Source organism: Gallinula chloropus (genome assembly GCF_964237585.1).
Source record: "Gallinula chloropus genome assembly, chromosome: 2".
NCBI lineage: Eukaryota > Metazoa > Chordata > Aves > Gruiformes > Rallidae > Gallinula > Gallinula chloropus.
This window is the reverse complement of record NC_140086.1, coordinates 141,108,885-141,124,727: the sequence shown is the minus strand read 5'-3', so window position 1 is coordinate 141,124,727 and position 15,843 is coordinate 141,108,885. Positions and strand designations below refer to the sequence as shown.

Sequence of the window (15,843 nt, the reverse complement as noted above, 5' to 3'; positions counted from 1 at the left end):
CTCTAGTATTATATTCTCCATTGCTATAAAGCAGTGGGTATGTGCAGCATTTCCAGGAGCCTAATGAAGGGTTGAGGAGACTTGAGAGCGGTGGGCACAACCGAATGTTACTAACCCCAGCCATGCATTAATCCACAGAAAGTACCCTCCTCTGATGTTCTTATTACTGATATAAGCTGAAAATGAAGTAAACCATGTATAGTAGGTGAAAGGATTTCTTTTCTTTTCTCTTTAGTGCTGTGTTTCCTTTACATGATGTTTCAAGAGAGTTAATGCTTTTACTGTAGCTTGGCCAATCTGTCTAATGTCTGCTTCTTTAATAATATAACATATCCTGCTCTCCCCAGTACAGATTACTTTTATAAATCATATAAATCATATCCAGAATCCTGCTTAATATGAACTGCTTAGAATTGAAAACATAAGGCTTTTTCCAGGCATTTTTTCTGGATGCAAAACATCACACAACTGCAGAAGCGTGCTGGGACTTCGTGTGAGAAGGGTAGTGCTGTAGAATAAAAGGTGAAGAGTGGCTTGAGTCTGAAAATGGAAAATAATTAATGTGATAAGGAAAAATTGTTTTTCTGAAGACCATCTTAGAGATGTTTAGCACCATGAAAGTGTATAAAAAATGCCTTGTTTGCCAAGTCTAATATTAACTCGGTCTAATTTTTCATTTCCAGCACTGTTGATAGAAAAAGTAGTTCCCTTTCATTAGGTGCCATCTATGGCAAGGAGCTGATTTGACTGTCCCTATGTAGTCACTTGAGGCAGTTTTCTTTGTGTTGCTCATAGCTAATATAACCCCAAGGAGAGGTTAAATGTTCTGATAATAAACATTTGGCTGCTCTAAATATTTTACAAGAAAAAAAAAATTATGGCATAGCCAAATGAGTTCCAGAAGGCAATAAATGTGCTGGCTTCATGTCACCAGTAAACACTCACATATTTGAAGAGAAAACTAGTGTTATTAAAAGAAGACAGAATGGACTAGGCAAATACCAGAACTACAACCATGGACCTCAGGAAACCAGCCTTCAGTCTTTCCAGGGATGTGATTGGAAGAACTCCATGGGAAATGATCCTGGAGAAAAGAGGAGTCCAGGAGAATCAGTGATTATCCAGGATCATCTCCTTCAAGCCCAAGAACTGTCCATCTGGACATGCAGGAAGTCAAGAAAAGGTGACAGGAGGCCTGGATGGATGAACAGGGAGCTCCTGATAAAAATAAAACATAGAAAGGAAATACCAAAACAGTGACAGATCAGTTGACCTAGTGCAGGGGCTGGGTTGGGAATACAGAGACAGTGTCCAAGCATGCAGGGACAGAGTTAGGAAGGTAAAAGCCCAGCAGGAGTCTAGCAAGGCACTTCAGTGAGGGTTCTTTATCAGCAGCAGAAGGAAGGCTAGGGAAAATGTATCTTCTGCTGAATGGGACGTAGAAAAGGCTGAGTTACCCAGTGCCTTCTTCACTTTGGTCTTTGCTGGTAAAATCTACCTCTGCAACTAGATACAAAACCTGCAGTGGAGGAATATCAGGTATGGGGAACATTTAAACAAACTGGACATATAAAAGTCCAAGGGACCTGAGGGGATACACCTACAAGTGCTGATGGAGCTAGCTAGTGTCAGTGCAAGTCCACTCTCAATTATCTTTGAAAGGTCTTTGACTGGAAGAAAACAAATGTCACACCTATCTTAAAGAAGGAGGATACAGGGAACTACAGGCCAGCCACCTTCATTGCAATCCCTGAGATGGCAGCCATTTGTAAACATCTGAAGGTCAAGAAGGTAACTAGAAATTGTGGTGTGGATTTACAAAGGGAAAACCATGCTTGACCAGCCTGATAGCCTTCTGCAATGAGGAAAACAAGTTTCATCTTGGTGGGTGAGGAGAAAGCAGCCATTGTTTTTGATCTTGACTTCAGCAAGGTTTTTTAGCCTGTCAAAATGAACAAAGGTAGGTGAACAGAGAAGTGGATTCAAAACTGACTGAACTGCCCCTGAACTTTGTGATTGGCAGCATGAAGTCCATCTGGAGGTTAATCACTTATGGTGTACCCCAGGGTTCACTGCTTGGGCCAGTAATGTTTAACATCATTAATGACTTGGATAATGGGACAAAGTATACTCTCAGCAAGCTTGCAGGTGATAGAAAAGCAGAAGGAATGGTTGATAACACCAGATGGGTATACTGCTTTTCAGAGGGACAGGCTGGAGAAGAGAGTTGGCAGGAATTTCATGAAGTGTGACAAAGGGAAATGCAAAGTCCTGTGTCATAGAAGGAATGACCCTACACACCAGCTGGAAGTGAGTGTTCTAGCAAAGGATATGGGGGTCCTGGTGGACGCCAAGTTAAACATGGGCCCACTCTGTGTGTCCTTGCAGCAAAAAAAGCTGGCAGTCTCTTGGACTGCATCAGGAAGAGCGTTGACAGCAGATTGAAGGAGATGATTCTTCCTCTCAGCACTGGTGAGATAGATCTGGAGTGCCCTGTCCAGTCCTGGGCTCCCTGGGACAAGTGACACACAGACGTATATACTGGATCACGTTCAGCCAAGGGCCATGACAGTGATTAATTACTTGGAGCATCTGATATACAAGGAAAGGCTGGGAGAGCTGGGACTGTTCATTCTGGAGAAGAGAAGGCTCGGGCGGGATCTTATCAGTGTGTATAAGCAAGTAATAGCAGGGGAATAAAAAGGTTCTTCTCAGTGATACCCAGTAACAGAATTAAGCTCAAATTGAAATACAGGAAATTCTGTTTAAACATAAGATGAGGTTTAAAAAAAGATGAGTCTTGCACCTGGGAAGGAATAACCACTTGTATCAGTACAGGCTGGGGATGACCTATTGGAGAGGAGCTCTGCGGAGAAGGACCTGGGGGTCCTGGTTGATGACAGGTTGGCCATGAGCCAGCAGTGTGCACTGGTGGATAAGAGAGACAATGGGATCCTGGGGCGCATCAAAAGGAGCATGGCCAGCGGGTCAAAGGAGGTGATCCTCCCCCTCTACTCTGCTCTGGTCAGGCCCCACCTGGAGTATTGTGTCCAGTTCTGGGCTCCCTGGTATAAAAAAGACAGGGATCTCCTGGAGAGAGTCCAGAGAAGGGCTGTGAAGATGATTAAAGGACTGGAGCATCTCCCCTACGAGGAAAGGCTGAGTGAGCTGGGGCTGTTTGGCCTTGAGAAAAGAAGGCTAAAAGGGGATCTGATTAGTGTTTATAAATATCTGAAGTGTGGGATGCAGGGGGAAATGGCCAGCCTCTTTTCAATGGTCTGTGGAGACAGAACAAGGGGCAATGGCCTCAATATGGGGCACAGGAAGTTCCGCACCAACATGCGGAAGAACTTTTTCACAGTGAGGGTGACAGAGCCCTGGGACAGGCTGCCCAGGGAGGTGGTGGAGTCTCCTTCTCTGGAGATATTCAAGACCCGTCTGGACACCTCCCTGTGCAACCTGTCCTAGGGAGCCTGCCTTGGCAGGGGGTTGGACCTGGTGGTCTCTTCCAACCCCTACGATTCTGTGATAAGAAAAATCTGGAATAGGTTGCTCCTAGAGTTTGTGGAAATCTTGGAGATACTTAAACCTCTGTGCATACTGCTGTAGATGACTCTGCTGTGAGCATGAGGTTGGGGTAGACAATTTCCAGAGGTACCTTACAACTTCAGCATTCTGTGAAAACTTAGAGTTGGGTCGTGGTTATCCAACTACATCCACACTGGCTCCCAGGTTTAGGTTATGCTTATTGCAGTTCTTGTTCATGAACACCTTTCTCCATCAATGAAGGACAAAAGCAGTATTCAAAGTTATCATTAGGTTTTCTTATCTCAGTCTTTGCTCCACAAAACAGCTGAAAGGGCAGAAGCGATTGCCTGTGATGCAACAGGAAATTCCAGAGAAAAACCACCTAGAGGGGAGGAAAAGATGTCAAGTAATCACATAGGAACAGAGTCTTTTCAATGGAGCAGAACTCCTAACTGTGTGAGAAGCAGAAGGAAGGAGAAAGAGTTTTGCAGAAGGGGATTTAGTAAGTGACAGCAACATTCCAAATACACTGGACTGTAAGAAGGTGGTGGCAAAATGAAAGATTGCTTTCTTACAAGGCTCTGTCGTTGTAAATACGTAGTGAATCCTGTGTTGAATTCTGGTTGTCATATTTCAGAAAGATTTGAGTCATGTAGCAAAAAATGCTAAGGACTTCAAAAATATACTCACAAAAAAGAATAAAATTGTTTACCTCAGGGAGCTGAGTGCAAGGGACGTAGTGATAGCCATAACTCCTAGTCCTCACATGATTTTTATAGCATATCAAATCACTTTTTTAAACAAACTGTATCATCACCCCAACTTTACATGGGATGGAATATACAAGGTAAGTGTCACCCAAAAAATAAGTTATAGAAATAGAATTAGAAACAGGCTTGTTGACTTCCAGAAAAGCATTGACACCACTCAGCCGTCCTTCCTTGGGATAAAGACAAGAAAAAGAGGACATAGTTGAGTACTGGATCTTCTGTAACAAAACAACATTCAGTGAAGTAGCAAGATGTAGCATTCCAAGTGAACGGAAAGATTTACTTCATAGCTAATGTAGGCAGCCTTCAACACTAACAGATATTGATGATGCCAAGAGCTCCACAGGATTCAAAATGTGGGTGTGGAAAATATTTGTATCCATTGTAGTAAATGTTGTAACTATGGAGATTCTTTTAAGGGACATGCACTTTCACATCAGTGCCTGTGCCAGTTCCTAACAGAGTTAGGCAGATACTTTTCATACCATCACTTAGCTGTCATTTCAGGGCAGTTTGTACGGAGTGGGAGATTATTGTCAAGGTCAGAACAGCACAAAGAGATACACAGTTGGTCAGATGTAGTATGTCTGCCTGCCTGCCTTCCAAATGAGGTGAAAGCACTAATTAAAATCACAGCATGAGCTATATGAAGTAACAGGTTATAGTCATTCTAAACCAGGGAAGGTAGTACCTAATGTAATCTAAAATAATCCAATAATATTTTATAAATGCAAGCAAGTATAAATGAAAGACAGAGAACTAACAGATACATTTTCTTTTGTTTGCACATCTTTGGGTTTGTTAAAGTGCTTAATAGGAACTATATAAATATTTTGGTGAGCAGTCAAACAATGACTGCTATACTTTGCTGTTGCTTTTGCACAATGTAGTAAAAGACCAAGGTGAGTTGTTCTGGGGTTTTTGATATTTACTGCAATAGGAAATCAATCATACTCTAAATTAAGTACAAAGATGTTTGTTCTTGCTGTTGTTCTTTGATGGAAAGGCACTGCCATTCCTTTGATGCCATCAAGGACCTCTACCAGCCTAGTCTGAATGTAGCCCTAGAAATCTTCTCAAGATACTGGTGTTTGTTTTTGGGGAGCAGAGACAAGGTTTTAAAAGATAGACACCCCATCAACTAACATACATACACACACTGCCCCACCCCAACCACTGCTTCAAACTCATCAGGCACCCATTTCAGAGAGAAATATGAGAAACAACTGTATGTGTCTTTCTACATATCTAACCCTTCTTCCCCATTTGACCGTGTGGTCGTTGTATCTCAGCTTTATGTTGTGTTATGTGTTTGTCTCATGGACACATACAGGTTCCAGGGTTGCTGTACTGTTTACCAAAAGGAACCAGGATACTAGGAAATCAATGATCTGTATTTTTTTGCTGTTTATTTCTCATAATGTTTTTAAGTATAAATGAGGTTTTGATTTTTATTGTTTTTAATTTCAGAGGAAGAATGATTTCTATACTCTTTCTTCCAATGTGTCCTTCGAAGTTAGGAGCATGCCATACAAAGTGCAACCAGCAAAGCTCCCCGAGGGAAGCATAGCAGTAAGTAACTGAGAATTACACCTTTGTGTGAAGCACATGTATTGGGTCATCCTAATCCACAGCTGTGAAAGTTTTTATAGATGGGATTGAGATCAGTCTTTCCTGTGTATCTTGTGTAAATTCCTGAAATAATACATAAAGGAAATACCATTATTGCTTTCTGTGGAAGTTGCTGATATATGATACTAACTCAATTTTTAAATAACTTCTAGCTGCATTAATGTGCAGAATGCTTTATTGTAGTCAGGAGGGGATTTTTTTTTATTGAGAAGAAAACAAAACTGTGAAAGCAAGCATCTAATTACCTTGCTATGGGTAAAAAAATCTGGAGGAAATGTTTTGTGCAAAATCCAGAATCTTGTTTCTGTCAGGATTAAAGATCTCCCTCTTCTCCTGGTCAGCATTTCTCTCACACAAGTTTATGGGTTATCTATGGCAACTTCTCCCTTATCTGTATTAAGCTGCTTTGATACCCTGATTTTCAGAAAGGTGTAGGTTTTCTACCTCATAGCCCACCAGATGCAAGGTGTGAAATTAACCAGCATTCCTGACAGATGTGATAGATGGATATTAAAGAATCTTCCTTATTTGTGGAGTGGATATGAAAAAGTAATCTTGGAGGCCTAAGTTTGCTTTGTTTGCTGATGCCAAAACATTGAGCTTGGGGAGCAAGCGAAAGGAATCTGCTTCTTCTGGTGTCTAATGCCATGGGTAAAATTCACTCTATTCTGACATTAGTGATGGAAATAAGCAAAATAGGAGTGCAAAATTTGCTTCTAAGAGTAATCGAAATTTGAAGGTTTTGGTTCTCATCTTTGTAAAGATTTATCATTTTCAGCCCTTCTTTTAAAGGGGAAGCTCAGTACAAACTTCTCCCAGTTAAATCCTGGTGCAAATACACCACATCAGTCTCTTAAGATGTAGTAGCAGGGAGCAGAATATTTTCTTATATGGAAAACCAACATAATAAAATCTTTTACAGCTTACATAGAATATATTTAGAGCATGCAGGCTAGAGTTTTGTTTTGAACAAGCATGAGGGCTGAATGGTTGATTGATACTTGTTCTGGGAAGACACAGGGCAAAATCTCAGTGACTTCAATCTCAAACATCAGGACGACCATGATTTCACCAGAGAGGTTTGATGCCTAATACAGTGTTCCTCCAGAAAGGTTCAAAGGCTCCAAGCTGACAGATCTACTCCAGCTCCTTTTATTTTCTTGCAGCATGTGTTCCATACCAGAAACACATGTTGTGCAGAGCTCTGTTGATACTGGTGCCTTCATCTGGACTGAAGTGCTTTACCCCAGGTGATAGCCTGCTGTTCTCAACAAGTGTCAGATGATCTACCAAACGATCAGATAAGCATTTTATTCTCTTACTCCAGCCAGTATAATGCTTGTTATTTGCTGCAGATGATTTACAGCAAAATGCCTGTAATGGCAACTGTAAAATGTTGAAAAATGATAGTGCTTTTATGTTGTTTCATATCTGGACATGGCAGTGGATACTTGCCAGCTCTACAGCTTGATGTGTTATATGCACAAGCTCTTTTGATGTTCCACTTGCAAGAAGAAATATTTGCTTGAAGTTGGGCAACGCTTAATATTTTTGTTCCTTCTGAAAAAGATCACGGGTTGTGTTTTAAAAGTTTCCAAAGATTTCTTTGGAAGGCTATGGTTTTCATTCAGACAACCCAAGGGTGTATATTTTAATATGTTAAAATTAATTTTCAAAAGCAGATATTTAATAACCAGCTAACACCTTGCAGTTTATATAGAGAAGCTAATACATTCTAAAAGTACAGACCACATGTCCTTCATCTAATTCATAAAGCACTGGATTCCAATTTTGCAGGCTGATATGTGTATTTAATTTCAGTATTATAAATAATCCTGTTATACATCAGTAACCTACACAGTCATGTATCTATATGATTACACATTTACAGCACTGAAGTCTTTATTTCCATCATCATGGAACACAGGTCTGTGTCTTGACCAGAGGGTCATTACAGAGATGTGTGAAAGATTATGTAAATGTAAGAAAATCCAAATCTATTGTAGTAAAACATAAAAGTGAAAATGGCATCAAATAGAAAATTAGCTTGAAACTTAGTGGAGCTTAAACCAAAATCCACTGGAATCAATAAAAGTATTTTTACTGATTTTGATAGGCTTGGGGTTGCAACTATATATTATACAACTGGTTGGATTTCCTTGCAAAAAGATGTATCATTCAAGAAAAAATTATCATTTTTTCTTTGAGGCATTATGGAAAATAATACTGTCCTACTGTATGACTTTCACTTGTAAGGTGAAATAATATTTTTTATTATAAGATGTATAGAGTTAGAATGAGCAGTGATTTGTTCCATTTCAATTTATTATTCTTGATCCAGTTTTGGAGTTTAATAAAATATGATTGCTTTTCTTAAATCTTGATGGGATCTTCACAGGGGCTGCCTTTAGTATAAACTGTTTGATCAGTGTCCTACAGTGGCTAAAATTGGTTTTGGACTTAGACTTTTAACTCTTTTTTAGCTATGACACAGTCATGAGTACTTTCATTTTAAATGATTTTTAAAAATTTCCTTATGAAATGTATTTGCACAAACATTTGTAAAATGTAAACATCAGCGTCAATATTAATTATGACTCCAAGCCTAAGGAGCCTTTAAAATTCTACTTTGAGCATTTTTTCAGAACTTACAAGAACATCGTGCTGCAAAGGTGGGGTGAGAACATTTAGGAGTACTAAAGAGCTCCTGTTTCTCAGTCTCTGCAAGAAAAATGAGTAAAGATTACAAGAAGGCCATCACAGGCAGTAAAAGGGGTGGCATTAGTATAATAATTTAGCTACTGTTTCTTAAAGAAGCAAATTAAACAATGAAAAAGGGTTTTTTAAGTATGTCTTTTGAAGGACAAGAGGGAAAAAATGGCTTTGTAAGGATCTTACTGTATTCTAACCATTGATGATGGTACACCAGTAAAATCTAATTCCCATCTATCCACAAGGACCTGCCGATGAACCGTCAGCTTACCACGTTTCTCTCTGCATTGTGCTGCCTTCCAGTGGAATCAAAGACAATTCTGTAATTACATTGAGTAGCACTAAAACTAGGAGCAAAATCCGAACTGTACAAAAATCAGTGGCAAAACCCACTAGTATTTTTTTCTTTACTTACAATGTGCTTAACTGTGGCTCATTTTTTAAAAGGGAAATAAAATCACTACAGAAATACTTTCATGAGCAGCAAAAGAGTTTCATGGCACAACAACAGTGATTCTGAAGGTAAGACTGTCAGACAGCGCCTGTGCCAAGGCGAGCTTGGGTTTTATTTCCAATAGCAAACAAAGGCTTAGTCTGTAACTCTGGGTTTGACCTCACCCTCATCTCAGTGCTTGAGCCAGATGTCGTTCCTTGTCATCCCTCTGTGTACAAAAGGTGTGAGACTTTCGGCAATGAGAAAGGCCAAAAGTCAGACAGCTCCTCTCAAGTCTGTGAGGTGTGCTTTTCACCAGCCTGACAGAGCTGCAACCTCTGTTTTCAGTGTTCAGTATGAAAAGGTCTTCTATCCCTGAATGGAGAGGAAAGCCAACACCCACCTAAAGTGCAGTGCCAACATGCAACACGTGTAAAAATTCCACTTCTTCATATTGGCCACCTTAGATGAAAAACGATAAATCCCTTCCAAAACATTCCCTGGCAGTACTGAACCTACCACATGGAGAAGAACAGAAATCCAAGCTGAATAATTCAAACTTGCCTTAAATCAAAATCATATGTAAAACTGTTGTGGACAGCATGGGGTGGAGGAGGGACAGTCTTCCGTGGAAATGGTGAAACGAGGCAGGCAAAACTAAAGGGATGCTTTGTTTCTTTCTTCCCCTCCAGCTTCTGCCTCAACTCTGTGGGTGTTCAGGATTTGCAGTGTCAAACTGTTCACCAGGAGTTGCATTAGTAGCCCTGCAAGTCTTTCTACAGAAACAAGGCAGCCTGGGGGCATTATATTCCGCTGGTAACGCACACAGGCAGGAGTGAGACTGATGACTACATACAATCCTCTGCTCAGGAAATAAATCTCAAGCACTTAGCACAACTCTTCCCTTGCTTTCAAAAACATAAGACAAAGAAGGATTCATAGGAAAAGGGGTGTGGGTGAGGCAAAATGGGTTTAAGATTTAACCATTGGCCTCACTCCTGCTACAAGAGGAGAGAGATGTGGCAGCTTTGCAGCAGCTTCTGCTTGAAACAGGATAGACCTGATTTCTCTTTTACTCATTGCTGATAATCTAAGCATGATAAATGATGCTCTGCACTTTGATAAGATTATGGTTTCTTGTTTTTATTTTAACAGTTGTCAGGTTCTAGCTGAACTACTGAGATTATGCTGTAAGTTATACTTAACTGTCTGTAAAGGCAGAATGATAGAAGAAGGAGGGGGATTACGAAGTCATGCAGTACAAGCGAGGCTATGCCACTCATCATTGGTTATGGTGTGTCCTCAGGGAGACCCACAGTCCTTATCTGGATCCATGCTGATAGTTGCTCTATAGGTATCACAAGAAGAGCTAGGTTGCCTTGCTGTTTTCACAGCCAAACAGGGAGGAAAACACAGCACGCAAATGTAGCAAACGTCTAGGAAGTGGTACATAAAAGAAGACATGGAATGGCTGCACAGGTACTTGTAGTTGTGTACACTCTTATCAGCTTTGTCCACAGCCTAGTGAAATACACTGTCCATAATGAAATAGACTGTTTCCACTGATTTCATCAGGCCAGGTTGGATGTGGCTTTGAGCAGTCTGGTCAAGTGGAGGGTCTCCCTGCCCATTGCACAACAGTTGGAACTGGATGATATTTAAGGTCCCTTCGACACCAAACCATTCTGAGATTCTATGTTCTCAAACATGCTTTGAGGTCTGGAATATCTGCAGACACTTCAGATGACCATTTTCTCTGCAGACAGTTCAGATGACATTTTCTTTGCCCTTGAATTTTAATGCCAGATACAGTACCACTCTGAGACACAAGGAGAGCCATTCAAAACTATTTTGTCCTTACTAAATGAGCACTGCTCTTCCTCAGTCTAATGATACAGAGAGCCTAGGAAGTTCTGCCGTGGTTAAGAAGCAATCCAAAGAGGAAGCTGGAGAAGGGAATGGGATCCCTGATCAATCACTTGATCACACCAGCATGGTATCTGTTGGGACCCAGGGGTGGGATTTCATGGGGATTTTTACCAATTCTGTTAGCCTTGAAATGTTTTTTATCACTTTAATTAGCTAACATATTTATTCTTTGTATATGGTATCTTTTGAACTCTTTTAGAGTAATAACTATATTACAGCTCCATGAGGCAAGTATATTAGCTGAATGTGTTTGGTAGCTCAATGATGGCATGGCCAGCACTGCAAACACGGAATCTTCAGGGGAATGGCCAGTGTTAAAGTGCTAACCCCAAAAGGACTGGGCACTGTCTTGGAATTTTCTGTGTAAGCCTCAGTGTAAGCTTTGGTGGAAGGCAGGTGGTACCCCACATAGAAAGTTTGTCCCTACTCCCTACCAGTCAGGGGTACTATAAAAAAAAATCTGCAGCAGTAGGAGTGAAGCATTTTGGACTGCTTGGCTGAAATGCAAGTCATGGAAAAAATGCATACTGGCATATCAGCAGAAATTAAAATGACAGTACTGTAGATGGTATCTATTGTGGTTTGAATTAAGAGTTTGGGCTGAAGTCAACCGTTATTTCAGAGTGATTCAGTGTAAGTCAGTTCCACTGGACGAGGCTGTACCGACATGCAAGTAGAATTGTGCTCCTTGACTCTTCTTAAAGCATCTACACAGAAAGATATTCTTTGCTGCTCTCTATTAAGTGAAAGATATCCACATGGCTGATAAAAGAAGATTTCTGTATATGTGTGAATCCCATTTCTAGTAATTATCCTGAAGAAGTAGAAAGGAACTCCACAGCTAATTCAGGCAATGTGGGAGAATTCAAGCAATGTGCGTTTCTAATCTGCAAAATGCTACTGAATACGTATAACCTCTGTGCTTTCCTTGCTTAACTTTTGTACATTTAATATATCCTTTTCATTTCAGATCAGAACATCTGTCATTTGGTCCACTCCAAACGTCTCCTTTGTAATCCCTTTATGGGTTATAATCCTAGCAATACTCCTGGGACTACTGGTACTAGCTATGTTGACCCTAGCTTTGTGGAAGGTATGTTGCATTATCACTGTTACTGTTGCCTTAAGAAAGCCCTGAAAGATATTGGAAGATACTAGCAGATAAGAGCAAGCAATCTTTTAACAATTTGGAGCAAAAGCAACAATATGCATATGTCTTTTTTGTTCTGGCAGTTTCTTACATGCTAGTTCAGTGACCTTTATGCAGGGAACTTGTTTTCAAAGCCCTCCTTTATTATTCAAGTCTGGTTATAAATGGGCATACAGAGTTTGGCTCTGTTTCCCAAGACCTATGATCCTCTTTTTCAGGATGTTTAGGTTCAAAAAGAAGTGACTCTAACTTTGTTTTCTCTGAATACTTCAGGAATTTCCAGTTTTTGTCAGCATGTAACAACACTCCCAGCTTTGAGAATTAAGTTTTAGAAGATTTCTTTTTATATGTCAATATCTTCTGGTTTTAAAGTTTTCTAGTTCTGTCTTGATTGTTACACTCCTTTAACAAGTTTTAAGACAGGTACCTGGAAACTGCTATATGACAGGGAGCCAGCTTAGCTTTCTTCCATCCCTTCAGTTCCCATTAAAAATAAAAGTAAATAATTCCTTAAGTTAGGATATGGCTTATCTGCCTTTAGCTGCCTAAAGGTTATGGGTTAGGTGTGCAGCCTATGCTAACTTTCCAGATTAACCTACTTAGTTAACAACAGCACCAAAAAGCTGCATCTAAAACATGGGGCAATGAGAGAAATTACCTTTTGGTGGTACTCTCCTTAAAACTTTAAACCAAAGGGTAACTTGCAGCCAGTTAAATTGAGGTGAGAGGCACCTCATCTTTAGTGATCTTTTCAAACACATTTTTTTTGCTGTATTTTTTTTTAAATTTAAATATATTTTCCTAACGAGTGTCTTGCTGAACTGAAATTAGCAGTTTTCTCATTAGACTCAGTATCAGCATTCTGCCAACGTTACAGCTCCTGCAAAGACAGCTTTCATTTGTATTTTGAAAGCTATTCTGTGGAACTTGATGCCTGTCTCCTGAAACTTTCACTTGAATGGAAACAAAAAAAGCCTCACAGGCCTGCCATAGATTGTACCCAACATTTCAGGTTGACTGAGTGAAGAATCAAACTGTAGCTAAGTCTCCCTGTGGTTGTCTTACCTTGACGTCTTTGTTTCTGTCGATTGTTCTCTGCAGTGTGGCTTCTTTGACAGAGCTAGGCCTCCTCAAGATGACATGGCTGACAGGGAACAACTGACAAATAACAAGACTACTGATGCGTAGAGGAAGAGAGTGACAGTTCAAGTCAGAATCCTGCCTGCGACTAGAAAAACGATGAGGATCAAAATGAAGGATTCCTTCCACCAGTCTTCCTTTGTACCAGCAAGTGACGTGGTGTCATATTGTTCTGAGAACATGCCACATGATGGCCATCCTTGCCAAAGAAAGCATCTTTATCACTGCCTTACAAACATACTCACCACTGAACAGAATATTTATCCTGTATTCCAGTCAACATTTCAGCAGATGGTTCTGAACACGTGGTATACTGAGAAGCTTCTAGAACAAACCCAAATCTCCCAAGGAGAGAATGCCTGCATTGCTGTACTGTCTAGAAGATGGACCAGGGCAAACCTTCTGAATGTTAGTGTATCATGCAGAATACCTTTGACACCTCCCTAAGAATAAGAACTTCTATGAAATTATGGCTCAGGGAGACAAGCAATATATCAGTACTGTGAAAGTACTTCTGAAGAACAAAGGTAGTCTATGAAGAACTGTATAGATGGGGCACAATTATTTATTTTTTCACCTTTCCAGGATAAGTATCTGATATAATCATCGACTTAGATTTTGAGAGAAGAAAGTAAAAAAATAGAAATCATGTACTTCCCTTGCATGTAAATAGAAAAGTAAACACATTGTACACACAGAACACATATTTCCTGGCTACGAGATGTTTTGCAGAGCAGAAGATTTATGTGACATTTTACAAGATGAAACATATGATGAACAAGTACCTGTCGTATCTCTTTCAGCTGGCAGTATCACACCCAAGTACCTAAATCCATGCACAGCATAGAGCAGGGGATGTGTTACCCTCTCACTGCAGTGCTGTTGGCTGACACCTGTACAGCTGACACAGGATACAGGCATTTGTGAAACACTGATTTAAATTACACAGCCACTCTGGTGATCTTGAGAAGGCTTGGGGGGGAGTTGGGCCAGGATAAATCTTGTTTGTCACTGCCCTGCTATTTTGTTGAAATGGTCTCTTAAAATGGAATGGCTGCTGCCAGTGTATCTTCTGTTCAATTTGTGTTGTAGACCCCTAACACTTTGCTCACCTAAAGAAATCTCTTTTTTTCTTATTTTACAGTCTACAAGCTGACAGTCTATTTAAGGCATTGATTTCAGCAAAGTTTGAGGCTGAATGTAATTATTTCTTAAGCAAAGTCTTGCAGGAAGGTGGGCAGGATTTGTTTTTATGCAGAAAAACAGTATGTCAGCCAGCCAAGCATGAACAAAAAGAAGGTAAAAATGATACATTTAAGATTTTCTTTTCCTTGGATTTAGGATTCTGAAGAAGAGAATCTTCATTCTTTCTCTTCTATCAGCAAATGGTCCTTAGCTTAGTAGGGTCTGTAATCTCTAATCTGTGCAAATTTGCGCTTGAAAGCTTGAGTCTTAGTGTTGCCTGTGAGTGTGAAATTAGCTGTATTGTGTAAACTTCAGGAGTCATTGATTTAAATTGGAAGGGGGTAGATTTACATTGGATATTAGGAAGAAATTCTCCCACTATGAAGCTGGTGAGGCATTGGAACAGGTTGCCCTGGGAGATGGTGGATGCCCCCTCCCTGGAAGTGTTCAAGGCCAGGTTGAGCGGGGCCTTGAGCAGCCTGTTCTAGTGAGAGGTGTCCCTGCCCACAGCAGGGGGGTTGGAACTTGATGATTTTCAAGGTCCTTTCCAACCCAAACCATTCTATGATTCTGTGATTCTGTCGTTACTCATTTTTTGAAACACACAGCACTTTCCTTCTCCTGGGCTCCTTTTCTCTCCAGTCCCTCTCAGCTTCTTAATTGACAGCTGGCCTCGTGCATTCTGCCACTGCTTGGCACCTTTTAGGTAACTGCCCTCTTACAGTTTTCCCATTTCAGGCAGGTTGACCTGTGAAGTCCAAGCCTGAGCAGGGAGCTTGAGCAGGTGTGTTCAATCTTCATATCTAAGGCAAATTTACAAGAAGATCTTTATGGAGTCATTGGTTATCAGATGTAGTGTACTGCTGAGACTTAAGGAGAGGAGACAGAGGGAAGGCCTGACCACTTCCCTCTCTCTTCTCCTTTTCCCAGAAAGCCATCAACAGCAGCCTTCCTGCAGATAGTTTGAGTTGACACCTTGTAGATTAGAGATCAGCTGATAAAACACCACCACCACAGAGTGATCCCTCCCTACATCTGCACACCTTGTAGCCCATGCATTCCAGGCAAAACCATCCTCCCATGAAAAAGACAGTGAGCTTGTAGCTTTTGTAAATACTGAATTGTTGCATGTAGCAGCTTCTGAAATAAGATCAGGTGGCTCATCATCACAATCACATCATCTGCACAACTCTAACCGTGATGAAACAGCACCACAACTTGATACTGAACATAGGACTTTTGTATGTGCAATACTTTGTATTACTTATATACCTGAAGCATGTTTACACTGGCATTTGTGGTTGTTTTTTAAATTTTTAAATATACTGATTATTGATTACAATAAAGAAAAAGAGAACAGAAAA

The 15,843-nt window shown here is 40.4% G+C and overlaps 1 protein-coding gene across 1 annotated transcript in view; it reads left to right on the top strand.

Moving 5' to 3' along the window:
• The window catches only part of ITGA8 (integrin subunit alpha 8), a gene marked incomplete at both ends in the record, with an annotated part of 102,609 nt that extends 89,267 nt beyond the window's left edge, over positions 1-13,342 (top strand). Inside the window, 3 exons of the mRNA XM_084280496.1 lie at positions 5,769-5,870; positions 11,975-12,097; positions 13,256-13,342. Coding sequence (XP_084136622.1) covers positions 5,769-5,870; positions 11,975-12,097; positions 13,256-13,342 — 312 coding nt within the window. The remainder of the gene's footprint in view (positions 1-5,768; positions 5,871-11,974; positions 12,098-13,255) is intronic.
• Positions 13,343-15,843: the final 2,501 nt, after the last annotated feature.